Genomic DNA, 20,092 nt, shown 5'->3' with positions numbered 1-20,092 from the left:
TACAAGCGATTTCACATATAGTGCAGAGTCATTGATAGATAGATGCAATTGATGAAATCAATAATTCTGGAAGGCTGCTCCACTCCAAACCGGTGGTAAGTCGGTAGAACTGGAAAATAGAGAGCAGAGAGAGAGAGCGCCTGATAGTGTAATATCGTCAAGGTCAAACAAGGTACAGGTATAAACAAATCTCTGCCAAATGGATACTCACAAAGAGCTTGGCACTCGCAAGTAGTGCATGTAGGCGGGCTGACCTTTATACAGTAGTCAGTACACTGAATCTATGGTGGTCGTATCAGAGATCTGTAGTGATAGAAACAGAGAACACAGAGGACCAATGGTGCAATATCGTCTGGAAACGAAATGGACACAGCATAGGATACAGCAAGGTGTATACTCACAATGGAGTTGGCACTCCCAAGTAGTGCATTAAGACAGGCTGACCTTCATACAGCAGTCAGCGCGCTGATGGTTAATAGCTGTAGTTGGTGGCTGTAGCTGTTATCGATCTGGGCTTGTCCTCTGCTCACCGACGTGTGTATTGAATATTCAGCTATAGCTGGGCTGTTTAGCTGTAGAAAGTGGATCTTTAAGGTATGCTGTGAATACACCCAAAATATGCACCTGCGGCACGTCACAGGCCTCAGGAGACACGGTGCATATCAAATAATAAGCCACTAAAAATGAGTGACTGAAAAATATTTGTAAAGGAAAATATATTTAAAATAAGGAAGTCAGCGAACAAACTGTTGAGTAAAAGTAATAAAAGGGGGTTTTTATTTAAGAGCTGTAACAACGCGTTTCTCGGCCGATAAAAGCTCACTGGCCGTTTCATCAGGTAAGTGTATAGGTATGGCGGGAAAACCACATTTAAAAATACATAGGACGGTCACGATTGGTTAATACATCCACCAATAGCTGACCCAACATATCGTTACATTTAAAATACAATATTTCGCTGACTTCTAAACAAAATCATTTCGTTACATATAATAAAAAAGGGAAAATTGTGTATACATAGAAACAATGTTGAAAAATATGATTTAAAAGCCACGAACAAAAAACATTTTGTTCTTTAGCTGAATGTTGAGCAACTCGTTATTGTTCTGTTTTAGAGATAGTAAAAAATTGTAGGGACAAATGAGGCCACATAAACCATAGAAAAAGAACATCCAATTTGTAATTCTACTGCTTTGATAGTAAATTAAAAAAATACCAGGTTTGATAGAGTCTATAAAAGTCGTTATAAAAAATGACCAAAATAAGTGTGTTATGTGAGATAGAATTCTTGTACCTTTCATACATGGTATAATATAACTGAATCTATTTGTTATCAAAAAAAATGGTATATATGTATTGTGTTTAATTTGAAAAACATCACATTGCAGAGAAAAAAATATATATAATGTATTGTGCCTGTGTAGAGTATGCAGATGATAGTGTAGATAATTTAATAAAATAATATTTATTAGTTAAATGCTGCCAAATCCAAATTAGAATTAAGCCCTGAAGGCCACAGAGTATTTAACTTGTGAATCCAAAAGGTTTCACGTTGTCTTAATTTAATAATTCTGTTGTAATCTGTTGAAGGGGGTATATAGTCTATGGGATAAAATTTGAAAATTTCAGGATTGCCCTGATGTTTGTTAAGGCAATGTTCTGGTATACTATGTTTGATTTTTTTCTTTTTGCAATTTTTGCAATTGCGTAGATGTTCTCCCCACCTCGTTCTTGCTTTTCTTGAGGTGTGACCCACGTACTGGGCCCCACATATACATTCAAGGACATAAATTACAAAAATGGAATTGCAATTTAAGAATTTTTTGATAGGAAAAATTTCCCCAGTTATTTTTGAGGTAAAATTTTTCATACCAGATGGTATGTATTTGCAAGTATTACAGCCTCTTTTTCCACATTTGTAGACTCCTATATGACTGAGAAAATTTGTGTTATTATTGGAATTTTTGTTGCAAAACATGTGTTTCACTTTTTTACTGGGAGCTAGCTTACTCCTCAGAGTAGGAGCCCTAGTGTAAACGATTTTTGGATAACTATCTACTAAATTTTTTAAAATGGGGTCTCTGAGTATTATTGGCCAATGTTTGTTAAGAATATGTCTTATCTGTTTATAATTGTTATTGTATTGGGTGATAAACAATGGTTTTGCTGAAAAATTATCATTCTCTCTTTTTTTATTATGAATTTTATTTTTGTTAAGTAAGGTATCCCTATCTAGAGATCTGGCCTTGTCTCTACAGGTTGTCAAAAGGTCATTAGGATAACCTTTGTCAAGGAACCTTTGATAGATGATTTTACTCTGAAGATCAAAGGATTCTAGCGATGAACAATTACGTCGAATTCTTTCGAATTGACTGTAGGGGATGTTTGATAACCAGTTTATATGATGATTACTTTTGAAATTTAAATAGCTATTGCTGTCTACTTTCTTGAAAAATGTTTTTGAACAAAGATTTCCTAACTGGTCCCAACTTAGTGTCAAATCTAAAAAGTCTATTGTCTGCTTATTTATGTCAGCAGTGAATGATAAACCAAAATCATTTTGGTTAAGGGAAGCAGCAAACAGTGTTGCTGAGGGAAGGTCACCTCGCCATAGGAAAATCAGGTCGTCTATGTAGCGACCATAGAACACCAGACTCGCCCCAGCTGAGGAATTATAGATGTAAATATCCTCAAAAATGCCCATAAAGATGTTGGCAAAGCTAGGGGCGAATCTGGTGCCCATGGCCGTACCCTTGGTTTGTAGGTAAAATAAATCCTGAAACATAAAATAATTATGTTGTAAAATGAATCTAATACATTCAATAATATATTCTTTTTGAAAGTAGGGCATATAGTGATCTTCATTTAGTTTTAGCATGATTGTCTGTAAGCCTAATTCGTGAGATATGTTGGAATAGAGAGAGCTAACGTCACAGGTTATCCATATTAAGTCGCCATTATTTTTTAGGTCCTTGATTTTATTGAGTAGATAAGTGCTGTCTTTGATGTAAGATCTAAGGCCAACAACATGTTTCTGTAAAAAAAGATCAATGTAATACGATAAATTATATGTTAAGTTGTCTATCCCTGCAATTATTGGTCGGCCCGGGGGGTGTTTTTGGTCCTTATGGATTTTTGGCAAATGGTAATAATGTGCTACACTTGGGTTGCTAACTTTAAGAAAGTTTCTTTCATCTTTATTTAGAATATTCAGATTGGAACCTCTTTCAATCAAAGCATGATATTCTTTTAAAAAAATAGGTGTGGGGTCTGTTTTTAGGACTCTATAGTAATTAATATCATTCAGAATCCGTTTGGCTTCTGATAAGTAATCACAAAAATCTTGTATCACTATTCCTCCTCCCTTGTCAGCATCCCGTATGATGATGTTGGGGTTGTCTGCAAGGGAGGAGACTGCCTTTCTTTCACCTTGTAATTTGTAAAAATTCTTTTTTGATGACTTCAGAGAAATTTTTTCAAGATCGTCGATTACTAAATTATGGTAAATTTCAACATACTGGCTACATCCCAATGGAGGAGAGAATGATGATTTCATTTTTACATCGGTATGAATGACACTTTCAAAAAGTTGATCAGTGAGAGAATTTATAGAGCCTTGGGTAGAGATAACTCTTTCTCCCATATTCATATTATCAGTCAGAATGCAGATGGTGTCGTTTTCTATAAGATTATGTTTTTTTAGATTTTTCTGGGCAAAATATTTTTGCAGGGATAATTTCCTGGTAAATCTATTTAGGTCTACAAAAAGGTTAAAAATATTGTGGGGATTGGGTGGACAAAATGATAAACCCTTGTGGAGAATTCTTTTTTCCTCTATGGATAAGGTATGTGATGATAAATTGAAAATACCCTTATCTAATTTGTTGTGTTTTTCTTTCTTGGTGGCAATACCTCTCCCTCTTGTGCCTCTTGGTCTAAATGAAAGGGTCTTTTTCTGGGATTTGGTTCTTCTATTATAACTCTTCGTTGATGTGGGGCATGTTCTAAAAAAGGCGAGGATGCGGAGGTAGTATTGTTTCTAGATATATGTTCTGTGAACACATTGTCCTCTGAAACAGAGGACAAAGGGTGAAAGCGATTCGAATGAACATATTGATTCTGGTTTGGGTTATAATTAGTCTTAGAATGATTATCTTTGTAAGTGTGAGAATTAGTTTGAATGGGGGAATCATAATTCTGGTAATTGTCAAATCTGTTGTTCTCTCTAAATTGTCTTTTATTACCATAATAGGAATTATCATTATAAGTCCTATGGTTGTCATAGTGATTCCTGGGTGGATAGTAAGATTGGTGAGGAGATTGTTGTCTGTGCCAAGTATCATGTTGGTTATCATTATATCTGTTATGGTATTGTGCATTGTGTTGTTCCCTATCCCTGTGTATGTATGTATTGGATTTTCTGTAATAGTTGGTTGGTTTAGTATGATAATGATTATTTGATTTGTAATTCTCCTTATAGATCCTATTATTATTTCTATGGTGAACCGTGGTCCAAGATCCACCTGGTTCAGATCTGTTTATTCTGTGTGGGGCATTTGTCTCTGTAGGTTGGTCTATATCATATGATCTATAATCTGTGTTTCTTTGATTCTCAGAGTTCTGTGTTTCTGAGTTAGCAGGTAGTGTACGATTATAACTATATATTCTATCATTGATGTAATCCTCATTGTCCCTTACCAATTTTTTGTTTTTGGATTGGACAAGTTCCTCTTGGAATTTGTCTGTCCTTTCATACATGCTTTTCAAAAAACGATCATAATCAGAACTCTCTACGTATTTTTCTAAATCTGTTTGTATTCTTTCTATGTTTTCACTACACTGATCAGCTAAAAAACGTCTATGTTCTATCAGGGCCTTCATTAATTCAAAAGAACAATCACTAAGTATTTTGTACCATTTTTCCAAAAGTACAGGATTGTCTTTAAAAGAACAATGTTTTAAGATACGTAATCCTCTGGGAATCTGTTTCAGATCAATATATTTTTCTAAAGTGGTGAGATCCCACCAATGTCTATGTTCTTTTAAAATTTCTTCTTCTAAAATGTGGAATAAACTTTTCATAGATTTGGTGGTATCAGAATCTGATTGTGCAGCAGTAGTAGCTGGTTTCCCTAGTAAATTGTATGCTGCTCTAATCTTATTTCTATCCTCTTTGGACTGCATATTGTGACCAAAAGAGTGAAAAAAGTGAAAAAAATCAAATATAAATATCAAACCGATTAAATAGGTGAGAATATGTGTGCTGCACTCCTATAAATTACCCAACAATAGACAAGAAAAAAATGTACGATATAAAATCATACAATAGGGTGCGCTATATTGATATACTATTGTGTGCAAAAAAATATATATATATATGGGGTGGATGGTGCAAAATAGTATAAAAAATCGTTCAAAAAAGTGTATAGGATGTCCTTTCTACAAGAGTGTACCTAAGGAACTATATAGTTCAGAAAAAATAGATAAGTGACTTTACATAAACAATGACGTGTATTTCACAAAAACTTCAACTTCTAAAAAATGAACGATATAAGTCAAGTGATACAATGTTATTTCTATTGAAAATAGATAAAATAAAGTTAGGTGGAATAAAATCAAAAAATATAAAAAACAATACAAGCGATTTCACATATAGTGCAGAGTCATTGATAGATAGATGCAATTGATGAAATCAATAATTCTGGAAGGCTGCTCCACTCCAAACCGGTGGTAAGTCGGTAGAACTGGAAAATAGAGAGCAGAGAGAGAGAGCGCCTGATAGTGTAATATCGTCAAGGTCAAACAAGGTACAGGTATAAACAAATCTCTGCCAAATGGATACTCACAAAGAGCTTGGCACTCGCAAGTAGTGCATGTAGGCGGGCTGACCTTTATACAGTAGTCAGTACACTGAATCTATGGTGGTCGTATCAGAGATCTGTAGTGATAGAAACAGAGAACACAGAGGACCAATGGTGCAATATCGTCTGGAAACGAAATGGACACAGCATAGGATACATGGTTGTTGTTCAATAATAAAATTAATCCTCAAAAATACAACTTGCCTAATAATTCTGCACTCCCTGTAGTGAAGATACGCGATTACAAGGCCTGTCTGATTGGTTGTGAATCCTGTCACTCAATGGACACGGACCAATCAGATATATGGAAATACCGGGAGTTTTCGATGTATTGGAGTTCTCAACAGAACACAGGACCATTTTTGGTTCAGAACCTGGGTAGTACTTTCTGATTGGTGTCTAAATGTAGCTACCAATCAGCAAGCACTACCCAGGTGCTGAACCAAAAAAGATACCAAGAGAACGAGGAACAATTGTTAATAGGAGTAAATTAGAAAATTGCTTAAAATTGCCTGCTCTATCTGAATCATAAAAGTTTAACTTTGACTAGACTATTCCTTTAAGTTACATATGAGAAAAAATTTAAATAATACAATTATACGTATATAGCCATAGTAAAAAAAAAAAGAAGAAAAACAATATGACCTTTTTAATTCGCTGCTTAACTGAAGAGCCCAGGGGGCACTGGTAGTCTGCCAATAAAATACAGATGCTGAACAGAAATCGGCTAATGTATGGATTAAAGCTAAAATTTGTTCTGTGGCTTGTTTAAAGGGTAATTTATCTTTCAGTCCATTAACAATATCATCTAGAAAATCACATGTGTTTCAGTAAAATGCAGCGATGCAAAACATCTAATGCAGTGGTTACTCCGTTCATTAACATTTAAAGTTAAACCACAACAAATAACTTTGTTTATCTTTTTTATCTTTCCTAATGACATTAAAAAAGATATTTTCCTGTACAAAGATAACTTAGTGCGCACACTGCTTATTTATTAATGATGAAGCTATGTCTGTGTACAGTTCTTTGAAGCATGACAATTTACAGCCTTTTTAGTATTAACTTGCACCGATCACGCACATGTCGGAAATATAAATGTACCTGTTTATATACAGCAGTCTACTGGTGGTCTGCAATGAAAATTTTGCTGTGTCTGCAAACTTTTAACCCAAGATTGTTATCTTTGAAATTAGTTTTTTTTTTTCAAAGAGCTTTATTAAAGATAGTCAAATGCTTTTCAACTTTTTTCAGTGGTAACAAGATATTCAATAGAAATAACATGCAATGTTGTAAATATCATGCACATTGCAAAAAGAATAAAAATAAAATAACAGATCAAACATTCACAGCATGTCCATCCGCGTCCATTAGAAGCAGTGTTCCTCTTTGTTTATGAGTCCATATGCTAAACATATAATTACAGTGATATACTGCATTCAGAGGAAAAGACATTTTAATTACAGTACTACCGGTAACTACTAGGAGGACCCCTAAGCTGAAACTGGGCACGTCTCTTATGCATACCCGCTTACTAGCTTTAGAGTGATTGTAAATGGTGAAAAAGAGACCAAAGAAATCACAACCCCTTAGAATGTCATGCACACTTAGATGAATTCGGACAGCAAAGTATCATTAATAGGGTAATTTTACTTTTCCTGGCTGATTGATAGAGTCACCTGGTGATCTGGAAATTATCTAAATATAAGGTGTTATAGTATTCCCGCATTGGTTGTGTAGGGATAATATAAATGCCTTATAATTCTAAATAAAGGGCGACGTCTTATAAGCCGTTGGTCCCCCTGCGACTCCGGCCGCCAGCCACTGGGTTTGTACCATTTAAATGTAAATCTATTGGGTATCTACTGCCCTGTTATATATGTGTTGACTAACATACCTTTGCCCTGAGAACAAGAAAAAAGATAAAGTGTTACATTAGGTGTACATCCACTTATATACAAATAAACTAGGAGGTTAGTCCCCTGTTATCGCCTATGTGTGTGTATATGTGGACATGATCTCCTAATTGCGCCTTGTAGCTCAAGTACACTCATATGCAGAGTTATAAATATGAAATTACATGTGTAAGTGTTAAAGGAGAGCTGCTGCTAAACACCAACATTAGTCATGCATTTTCCAGGGTCCAAAAGGAGTATCAATAATGGGGGAGCAATTGAATTACATTATGCAGTGCAAACTTAATCTTGCAAAACAATGAATATTAACTGAGTAAGACACGCATTGAACAAAACTTACGTGTGCAAATACTGTAATCTAAAAGGGTATCTAACTAATGGTGTTAAGTCCGAGGTTCTCTTCATCCTGTTTCAAGTCTTATAGCTAGCTTGCGGATTATTGTTAAAAAGTGTGGAAAGTTCAATAAATTTGCAACTGATATTCCAACGATAGCGTTGTTCATTATAGCAGACTCACATGAAATAGATGGTAACCAGGCCTTGTAATGCTGTGGTTCTAAAGCACTGACAGTTATCTCCGGGTCAAGGTCTCTCCTCTCACCAGGCCCACCATGTGGAAACTAGTGCCGGGAAGCTGCAGTTGACATACCGATGTTACCCTCCGTCACTTTGAATGTCCCTGATTCTGAAAGTATCTAATTCAATAGAGCACTGCGATGGCACAGCTCAAGGTCTGTTGTACCCATCTCCCGGGTCATACCTTCCTTCCCTCCAAGCGCGGTCTCCTCTAGCCCATCAGGAGTGAAGAGGGTCCGCGTCGACGTATCCAGCAGCCATGAGGTATGTGTTTGTCTTTCAACAGCGCCAAAGGGCAGTCTGTAGAGTAGGACCAGCAGGGGCTTTCTTTCTACCGTAGCGATGGTAGTTTGCCTCTTGGGGGGTATTGGGAGGTGTTTGATCGCCCCGTTGCTGCAGCTGGACCTGTATAAGGGAAAGTTTCTCCTCTATTTGTGCTCGCTTCTGGTCGCCTTCTTTATGCCCAAGTATGGTGAAGCTTTGATCTGGTGGATCGGCGTGTGAGCGGTTTTCGCCCGTGTTCTCTGTGGAGACCCGGGGGGGAGACTTTAGATAAATCCTATTAAGTATATTATCCAATTTAGCAAAACGTAGATGCAGTTCTTTTTCAAGTTCCTTCTCCCATGCGGTCGCCATTTTAGAGTAGTAGTGGCAGTATGTAAAGCTATGCAATGTTTCTTGTAATGTCAGTAAGGCAGTCGTTCTCTGCCAGCACTGGTAACCCGGAGGAGCCGGGGGTTGCTACCTATAGATGGGCCGCCGCCCTAGGTAATAAGCTTCCGAACTGTGGCCCCGTTGTCATGAAAACAGCAAATAAAATGTTGAGTATTGTCACCGTATGCTAGGCAACAATATTTTGTTGAATTGTGCAGCAGGATTTGCTGTTAAGGACTCTAAAATCTTTTTAGATTTAGGAGAAATCTTGCAGAGCTAACAGTAAGTGTGACTGGTTAGGTACGCTGTTCGGACACGCCCCCGAAATGAGTTTTTATCCTTCCATGTAATCTTTTTCAAGGGCAGGGTGGCTATACATCCTGGGTAATTCCTCATCCCCGAGTCGCTGAGAATGGTTTTCGGGACAGGCAAATTACCTAGTTTTGTACTTTGAGTCTTGGCCACAATATTAATTATTATTTATGAGAATTGCTGTTTTTATAAATGAAAGGGATACTAAAGCCAATTTTTTCTTTCATGATTGAGATAGGGGCCCCAAGTTATCAAAGTCTGGTGGGCCCCAAGTTATCAAAGTCTGGCAGACCTGATCCGACAGTGCGGATCAGGTCCGCCAGACTTCGCTGAATACGGCGAGCAATCACAAGAGCTGCTGGTGCAATGCCGCCCCCTGCAGACTCACAGCCAATAGGCCGCCAGCAGGGGGGTGTCAATCAACCCGATCGTACTCGATCGGGTTGATTTCCGGCGATGTGTGTCCGCCTGCTCAGAGCAGTCGGACAGGTTATGGAGCAGCGGTCTTTGTGAGCTTGATACATATGCCCCAGAGCATTCACTTTTAAGCAATTTTCTGTTGCTGATTTGGTGGCTACATTTAGCCACCAATCAGCAAGCGCAACCCAGGTGCTGAACCAAAAATGCTCCAGCTCCCAAGCTTTACATTACTTCTTTTCAAATAAAGATAGCAAGAGAATGAAGAACATTTGATAATAGGAGTAAACTAGAAAGTTGCTTAAAATCTCAGGGTTCTTCAAACTTTTTTTCCCAAGACCCAGTGTTATGATACCACATTTCTATGCGACCTTATTTTTATACTTTGTTTGAAAATATTAGTAACTAATATACAACAAGCTAGCTGCAATTTTTGAAAGTGACTAAATGTGTGTGTACTTTACTCCTGATTGTAGTCAAACTTCAAAGTGTTGTAAAACGTAATAACATACACTCTCATGAAACAGACACACCACACACACACTCTCATGCAACAGGCACACCACACACACACTATCATGCAACAGGCACACCACACACACACTCTCATGCTACACACACACCACACACTCTCTCATGCAACAGACACACCACACACACACACTCTCATGCAACAGACACACCACACACACACATGCAACGGACACACAACACACACACACACTCTCATGCAACAGACACACCACACACACACACTCTCATGCAACAGGCACACCACACACACACTCTCATGCAACAGACACACCACACACACACTCTCATGCAACAGGCACACCACACACACACTCTCATGCTACACACACATCACACACTCTCTCATGCAACAGACACACCACACACACACACTCTCATGCAACAGACACACCACACACACACACACTCTCATGCAACAGACACACCATACACACACATGCAACAGACACACCACACATACACTCTCATGCAACAGACACACAACACACACACACTCTCTCATGCAACAGACACACCACACACACACACACTCTCATGCAACAGACACACCACACACACACACACACACACTCTCATGCAACAGGCACACCACACACAAAAACACTCAGACACAAACACACAAAAACACTTAGACACACACACACAAAAACACTCAGACACACACACACAAAAACACTCAGACACAAACACACAAAAACACTTAGACACACACACACAAAAACACTCAGACACAAACACACAAAAACACTTAGACACACACACACAAAAACACTCAGACACACACACATACAAAATATGTAAACTTCACTGCCTTAATTATAAAGCTCATGCCTAGAGCTGTTCCCTGGCTCAGAAGAGCATCAAATGAAAGATAAACAGAGCACTCTAAAATAAATCACTAAAGAAAAGGTTTAGGCGCGCAAACTATGGCCTAGATTTAGAGTTTTGTCGGTAAAGACCCGCGGTGCTAACGCTGCTTTTTTTTCCAGCGCACCCTTAAGACAACACTGGTATTTACAGTTGTCTGAATGGCTGCGTTAGGCTCAGAAAAGGGAGCGTTGAGCATAATTTAGCTCCACTTCAACCCTCAATACCAGCGTTTCCTACGGTAGCGGTAAGCTGGAAAAACGTGCTCGTGCACGATATCCCCATAGGAAACAATGGGGCAGAGCTGGCTGGAAAAAAACCTAACACCTGCAAAAAAGCAGCGTTCAGCTCCTAACGCAGCCCCATTGTTTCCTATGGGGAAACACTATCTAAGTCTACACCTAACACCCTAACATGAACCCCGAGTCTATACACCCCTAACCTTACACTTATTAACCCCTAATCTGCCGCCCCCAACGTCGCCGACACCTACCTACACTTATTAACCCCTAATCTGCCGACCGGACCTCGCCGCCACTATAATAAATGTATTAACCCCTAAACCGCCGCACTCCCGCCTCGCAAACACTATAATAAATTGTATTAACCCCTAATCTGCCGTCCCTAACATCGCCGCCACCTACCTACAATTATTAACCCCTAATCTCACGCCCGCAACGTCGCCGCTACTATAATAAAGTTATTAACCCCTAAACCTAAGTCTAACCCTGACACCCCCCTAACTTAAATATAATTTTAATAAAAATTAGAAATAAATTTACTATCATTAAATAAATTATTCCTATTTAAAACTAAATACTTACCTATAAAATAAACCATAATATAGCTACAATATAACTAATAGTTACATTGTAGCTATTTTAGGATTTATATTTATTTTACAGGCAACTTTGTATTTATTTTAATTAGGTACAATAGCTATTAAATAGTTAATAACTATTCAATAGCTACCTAGTTAAAATAATTACAAAATTACCAGTAAAATAAATCCTAACCTAAGTTACAAATACACCTAACACTACACTATCAATAAATTAATTAAATAAATTAACTACAATTAGCTAAACTAAAATACAATTAAATAAACTAAACTATAGTACAAAAAACCCCACTAAATTACAAAAAATAAAAAAATATTACAAGAAGTTTAAACTAATTACACCTAATCTAAGCCCCCTAATAAAATAATAAAGCCCCCCCCAAAATAAAAAAATGTCCTACCCTATTCTAAATTACAAAGTAATCAGCTCTTTTACCAGCCCTTAAAATGACTTTTTGCGGGGCATTGCCCCAAAGTAATCAGCTCTTTTACCTGTAAAAAAAATACCCCCCCCCAACATTAAAACACACCACCCACATACCCCTACTCTAACCCACCCAAACCCCCCTTAAAAAAAACTAACACTACACTATTGGCTGTTCCAATCAGCCAATAGAATGCAAGCTCAATCCGATTGGATCAGCCAATCTGATTGAACTTCAATCTGATTGGCTGATTGAATCAGCCAATCAAATTTTTCCTACCTTAATTCCGATTGGCTTATAGAATCCTATCAGCCAATCGGAATTAAAGGGGCGCCATCTTGGATGACGTCACTTAAAGGTACCGTCATTGTGTATGAAGACTCCGGATGAAGAGGATGGCTCTGCGTCGGCTCCTTGGAAGATGGCTCCGCTCCGGATGGATGAAGATTGAAGACGCCGCCTGGATGAAGACTTCTACCGGATGAAGAACCTCTTCTGCGCACCTTGGATGAAGATTTCGGCCCGGTTGGGTGAAGACGACTCAAGGTAGGGAGATCTTCAGGGGGTTAGTGTTAGGTTTTTTTAAGGGGGATTGGGTGGGTTAGAGTAGGGGTATGTGGGTGGTGGGTTTTAATGTTGGGGGGGGTTGTATTTTTTTTTACAGGTAAAAGAGCTGATTACTTTGGGGCAATGCCCCGCAAAAAAGCCCTTTTAAGGGCTGGTAAAAGAGCTGTTTACTTTGTAATTTAGAATAGGGTAGTGCATTTTTTTATTTTGGGGGGCTTTATTATTTTATTAGGGGGCTTAGATTAGGTGTAATTAATTTAAACTTCTTGTAATTATTTTTTTATTTTCTGTAATTTAGTGTTTGTTTTTTTGTACTATAGTTTATTTAATTAAATTTAATTGTAGTTAATTTATTTAATTAATTTAATGATAGTGTAGTGTTAGGTTTAATTGTAACTTAGGTTAGGATTTATTTCACAGGTAATTTTGTAATTATTTTAACTAGGTAGCTATTAAATAGTTATTAACTATTTAATAGCTATTGTACCTAGTTAAAATAAATACAAAGTTGCCTGTAAAATAAATATAAATCCTAAAATAGATACAATGTAATTATTAGTTATGTTGTAGCTATATTAGGGTTTATTTTCTAGGTAAGTATTTAGTTTTAAATAGGATTAATTTATTTAATGATACGAATATTATTTCATTTTTTTTAAATTATATTTATGTTAGGGGGGTGTTTGGGTTAGACTTAAGTTTAGGGGTTAATAACTTTATTATAGTAGCGGCGACATTGGGGGTGGCAGATTAGGGGTTAATAATTGTAGGTAGGTGGCGGCGATGTTAGGGACAGCAGATTAGGGGCTAATACAATTTATTATAGTGTTTGCGAGGCGGAAGTGCGGCGGTTTAGGGGTTAATACATTTATTATAGTGGCGGCGATGTCCGGTCGGCAGATTAGGGGTTAATAATTGTAGTTAGGTAGCGGCGACGTTGGGGGGGGGCAGATTAGGGATTAATAAATAAAATGTAGGTGTCGGCGATGTTAGGGGAAGCAGATTAGGGGTTCATAGCTATAATGTAGGTGGCGGCAGTGTCCGGTCGGCAGATTAGGGGTTTAAAAATTGTATTATAGGGTTTGCGATGTGGGGGGGCCTCAGTTTAGGGGTACATAGGTAGTTTATGGGTGTTAGTGTACTTTATAGCACAGTAGTTAAGAGCTTTATGTTACGGCGTTAGCCCATAAAGCTCTTAACTACTGACTTTTTTTGGTGGTAGGAGTCTTGTCGGTAGAGGGTCTACCGCTCACTTCTTCCAAGACTCGAAATACCAGCGTTAGGCAAATCCCATTAAAAAAGATAGGATACGCAATTGACGTAAGGGGATCTGCGGTAGCCTGGAGTCGTGGAATGAAAGTGAGCGGTAGACCCTTTCTTGGCTGACTCTAAATACCAGCGGGCAGTAAAAAGCAGCGTTAGGACCCCTTAACGCTGCTTTTGACGGTTAACGCCAAACTCTAAATCTAGGCATATGAAAATTCTGCTCTCTGACTCTGTTCCAAGTCTGTCAGTGCACAGCCCCGGGCTGCGTGCCTACCGCTTCTTATGGCCAATCACCTCTGCACTCTGCCCACCCCCAGACCCCCGCCCGCCCTCCACTCCTACCTCTTCTGTGTGCACTTAGTGTACCGTAACCATACCGGTCTGTTGGGCATCATACGTGGCTCCTTCACTTTAGAAACACTGTCAAACAGTCATGCGGTCAGGTGCCAGGCATCCTCCTCACGATTTTCCGGTTCCCGTTTAGAGAGACAGCTCAGCAGTGAGTGACTCCACTGCTCCACACGTCACTGAGCAGTGAGCACAGATAGGCAGGCAGGTTTAGGCTAGCAGCGCAACTTCGCAAGCCCCACGGCACACCCAAAACATTCATAGTGAAATTGGGCAGGGGAGGAGCAAAGTACAAACAAGCAAAAGCAGCCGGGAAAACTATTTGTGGAAATTGCAGCGCTGGCTCAAGGGGCAAAAAAATTAAGTGTCTACAACTTCCCCAGTCCCACTAATGTTCACAAATGTTGGCCCTGGCCCCTCTAATAAAAAATATATATGCATCTCTATATTATATTTCTTTGAATTTCAATAAAATTTGGTGGTGTCACCCCCTGGAGGGTGTCACCCGGGTGCGGCCCACACACCCCGCACCCCCCTAGTGACACCACTGGACCCAGTAATGGGTCTGGACCCGTGGTTTGAAGAACCCTGCTCTAACTGAATCATGAAAGAAAAAATCAAATCTGGGTTTAGTATCCCTTTAATGATATAATAAATACGTAAGTTAAGTATTTATTTTGTTAATATTTTATAAATGTAGATATCCTAATCATTGATAATTGTTCCTGCCCCCCTCACACACCCACTATATAGCAGAACATCACTGATTGGCATCTACACTTCCCAAGCCCTCTGGCTCTGCTGAGGGAGGTGCAGTACACAAGCATTGTAACTTCTTATGTTGTGATGTCATATCCTACACATCCCAACTGCCGCAAACGTATGAGAAAACAGTGCCGGTCTGCTGGTTAGCTCAGCCGCCTCACTTGCTGAAAAACAGGGCTCACAGTTTAAAGGGATATAAAAAAAAAAAAATTCAACTTTCTAATTTACTTCTATTATATGTTTTCTTCGTTCTCTTGGTATCTTTTGTTTTAAATCAGGGATGTATGCTTTGGAGGCAGTTACTTTATGGAGCACTATGTGGCAGCACTTTCGCAAGTTATCTCTTTGCAAGAGCACTAAATGGCAGCACTATTTCCTGCCATGTAGTGCTCAATGCATCTCTTTAACAAAGAATATCATGAGAACAAAGCAAATTTAATAATGTAAGCAATTTGGAAAATCTTTTAAATTGGTATGTTCTGTCTGAAACACAAAAGAAAATATTTGGGTTTCATATCCATTTAAAGGGACATTGTACTCTAAATTTTTCTTTCCATAAATGTTTTGTAGATAATCCATTTATATAGCCCATCTGGCAGTGTTTTTGTAACAATGTTTAGTTTTGCTTCTTTTGAAATAACATTGTTCTGATTTTCAGACTCCTAACCAAGCCTCAAAGTATCAGATGTAGACTCAAGTCTACAGATTCCTGCTTGCTCCTGTTTGTGTAATGGGCCTTTTCATATGCAGGGGAGGGGGGAGTGTCTGCTCTTTCTGCTTTCTCAGGCCCTTTCAATGGCTGTCCCAGCCTAAACTCATCAACAGTGTTTTTAGAAAATTTTATACTGGATTTTTAGATCAGGATCTGTGCATATTCTTTTTATAGTAGTGTCTATTACATGCAGTTATATGAAAATGTGTGTATACTGTCCCTTTAAGGGAAGTGTAACGATTTGCCTTTACAAAATGGTGGCAAGGTTTCGAAAATGGCCTCCACAGTTTTGCTGTACAGAAAAACATTTCACCATATGTACAAGAAGGCTGTACAATTGCATAAACTAACCAAAGGGGAAATATGACTCACAATCAAAGAGAAGCAGCGTCTTTACAAAACATTATTCCCATGAGTTGGTTTAGAAAATAACTAGTATAATATGTGTGCATAAGAGATTCATTATTTAAGGCCTAACAACAAAGCTTCTGCAGTATGAGAATGGTGTAACAGATGTTTGAGTAACCCTTTACGATATGCAGGCCTTGAGTGTTAACATATGAAAGTGTGGTATTAACATTACCAAACTCATACATAGGAAAGTGTACTATTTTAACAGGTTTAAGTATTTTTAAGCCTCTCCTTTTATATGCAACAACAAAAAAAAGAGATTACTTTAAAGGGACATTAAACACTTTGAGAGTGTAATATAAAATGATAAATTGTATATAATAAAACAACTCTGCAATATACTTTCATTATTTATTTTGTCCTCTTTGCCTGTAATTCCATTCTGAAATTGTGATCTTTTCAGTTCCTGTTAGAAATGGAAATGCAGAACACTGTTAAATCCAGCACAACCATTGGCTGCACACTCTAGTGACCTATTTATAACTGACCCTAATTGGCCACAGCAGAGAAGGTAACACAAATTACAACATGGCAGCTCCCAGTGTTTTATAGACACTAAAACTTTACTCTTATTTTGTCACTTTTTAAACAACTAATGAAACTTTAAAAAATACATCTACATGTTAGTCATGGACTAATCTTTTCTTTGAATGCATCATTCTATGTAGCATGTATTTAGTGTTTAATGTCCCTTTAAAGTTAATTTAGCACAACCTTAGCATGTAGGCCTGTCATTAAGGGAAATAAAACACTGCATTATACATTCATGGTTTATTTTGCCTGCAATTATTGTAAAATACCTCTGTAGATTGTGCTGGTTCCACTCCCCCAAATAAATGCTGGAGTTCATACAGTATAGTTATATGTGCTGAGTTTCCCTGACCCAGCTACTCGCTACATTAGTGCGTCTAATTTACGTCTGGCCCTAACTGACCGTAGAAAAGGAACCACACATGCTTAATTAAAAGGATCCATAAAGGGACACTAAAATCATGATTCATAAAGCCCATGAAGTTTTAAGAGGCTTTCCAATGTACTTACAATATGCTGCGTATATGTGTCTGTGATTAGCTGATAGCCGTTAAATTTATTACTGAAATAAAAATATGCAGGAAAAAAAATGTATTGTTAAATCTCATTAAAAATCACAAAATTGTTCTGCAAACAATTATATTTGATGGGAAATTTTTCCACCAAGTCTGGTGTATTCTCTAAACATTTTACCCCTGCATATCTTGCTGTTTTTTGTCCCTCTCAAACTAAGAGGTGGCTGCATTATGTCAAAATACTCAAAACATGTATTATCCTCATAGAAAAACCCATGTGTTTGATAACTAAGGTGATTATATACACTGAAAGCAGAGTAATCTGATTTGTATTTGCTGCAGTATGTCATTTTTAATATCCACCACTTGCTCCCTGTTAACTTTGTGCTCCCCAGTAAAGTTTTTCTTCCCAGCAAGCTCCATTACTTTCAGTGGGAAGCATCTTTCAGGGATAGGGCGAGCATGAATTTTCATGTTCCATCCTGGCCCATAGTGTGTTGTTTATGACATTTATGTATATATAAAAAATAAAAGATTTTAAAAGCACATGGGACACAAAAAATGTATTTCATGATTCAGGTAGAGCATGCAACTTTAAGCAACTTTCTGATTCCTCTGAATCACAAAAGAAAAAAATTGGGTTTTGTATCCCTTTAAAGGGATACTCAAGTCATAATTAAACTTTCATTTTTCAGATAGAGCATAGAATTTTAAACTTTCTCAATTAACATCCATTATTTAATTGTGTAAGTTTTTTTTATTTGCACACTTTTTGAGACACCATCACATACTGAGCATGTGCAAGATTCACAGAATATACGTACATGCATTTTGTGATTGGCTGATGGCTGTCACATGATGCTTCGGGAGGAAAAATAGAACTAACTTTAAAATTTGTCAGATAGAAATCTACTACTCATTTGAAATTTGTTTTGCATTGTCTTTTTATAATGCCTTTGCTGATTATGCTATTCTACTGTGGTTGGATTGTCTCTCTTGAAATCATTTCATATAAATGAACTACCCACAATTTGGATGGCAAAGCTGTTTCAATGTAATAGTTAACATTGTACATGATGTAAATTAAAGGGACATGAAACCCAAATAGGGTAAGCCAGTGACAGGAGGCATATATGTGCAGCCGCCAATCATCAGCTCCTGAGCCTACCTATGTATGCTTTCTAAAAAAGGATACCAAGAGAATAAAGTAAATTTGATAACAGGCGCAAATTGAAAACCCTCTTAAAATCACTTGCTCCTTCTGAACCATGAATATTTCATTTTGAATTGTATGCCCCTTTATATATTCCCAGACATATTTCTGAACTAAACAATATGTTTTGTTTGTTTTACAGGTCCAGGCATTTAGTTCTTCTAGTGATTACAAAACGGATCTTCTGGCTCTGAGGTTCCTGTCCGTCAATTCAATTATTGACCCCTGGGTTTTCACAATATTACGGCCATCTGTTCTCCGAGTCATGCGTTCTGTCTTGTGCTGTCAGATGTCAGTAACAGGGAAAGAAATTACTCCGTCTCCTTCCCTTACTAGTAAAATATCCACAAATAAGTTGACTTTTCTTGACCCTGGTTATGGGAGCTCACAGAAGATATATTTGGAGAATGAACATAAACTTGCCCGCGACGAGAAAACAGAAACTTAAAACTATAAACAAAGTTGAACTCTTTCCATGTTTACAATGTAATGGCTGGACTGTATTTACAGAAATGTGAAGCCATTAAATGGATGGATTGTATAAAACATAACTCTCTGACCACTATAACTCATTGGATGAGCAAGAAAATCAGGTGGTTTGCAGATCGTTCCATTTTTTTGTGAACCCAGTTATATATACAAAATATTACAGTACATAAGCTTTGACTGTAGAATTTTCTACAGATCATTACTAGGATCAAAATAATTCTACTTTATATATTATAGTAAATGTTGGTTAAAACACTAAATTACTGGTTGAAGATTATTGTGTGTTGTATTCTTGTGATCTTGGACTGTGAAACATTTCATGCGTAATACATTCTATCCAATGTGTAGTGTTTGACATTTTCAGCTTTAGGGACATTAAATAAATAATAAACGGATTGCAATTGACAGATTTGACAAACTGGTCTCCTAAAAGTTTACAAAGTGATACGTGAAAACAATAAAGACCGCAAACTCACTTTCCTAAGCATTGCTACCATTTTTGTAGTTTATTGTAATCCAGTTGAAAATCATATTATGCATTTTATCTACAGATACCAATGAACATCAATTTGTGGGAAAAAGTGACAAAATGTTGTGTCTAGAATAAAAAGTACACTAAGCTGCAGAGTTCTAACATAAAGGGACGTTTAAAAATTGAGAATTATGTCCCCATACATTGCTTAATGTGTTTCCAAAGGCTTACCAGTTGCAGAGTATAAAATGTATGAGGAATTGCTTATTTGGGTTTATTTTATATATGAAATAGCTGGTTTTGTCCTTTGAAACCACTACCCAAAATCATATATCATTATTTTAGTACTTTCTGTACACATACATGCTTATTTATATTATATATGTCTGTATACCAATAC

The 20,092-nt window shown here is 37.5% G+C and overlaps 1 protein-coding gene across 1 annotated transcript in view; it reads left to right on the top strand.

The window, feature by feature from the left end:
• LOC128644944 (prostaglandin E2 receptor EP2 subtype) overlaps positions 1 to 19,704 on the top strand; it is a 158,042-nt gene extending 138,338 nt beyond the window's left edge. The window contains exon 2 of the mRNA XM_053697619.1: positions 18,874 to 19,704. Coding sequence (XP_053553594.1) covers positions 18,874 to 19,179 — 306 coding nt within the window. The 3' untranslated portion in view covers positions 19,180 to 19,704. The remainder of the gene's footprint in view (positions 1 to 18,873) is intronic.
• The last annotated feature ends 388 nt before the right edge of the window (positions 19,705 to 20,092 follow it).

This window comes from Bombina bombina, chromosome 1 (assembly GCF_027579735.1).
Source record: "Bombina bombina isolate aBomBom1 chromosome 1, aBomBom1.pri, whole genome shotgun sequence".
Classification (NCBI taxonomy): Eukaryota; Metazoa; Chordata; class Amphibia; order Anura; family Bombinatoridae; genus Bombina; species Bombina bombina.
Note: the sequence above shows the minus strand (reverse complement) of the source record. Positions and strands in the feature narration are given on the sequence as shown.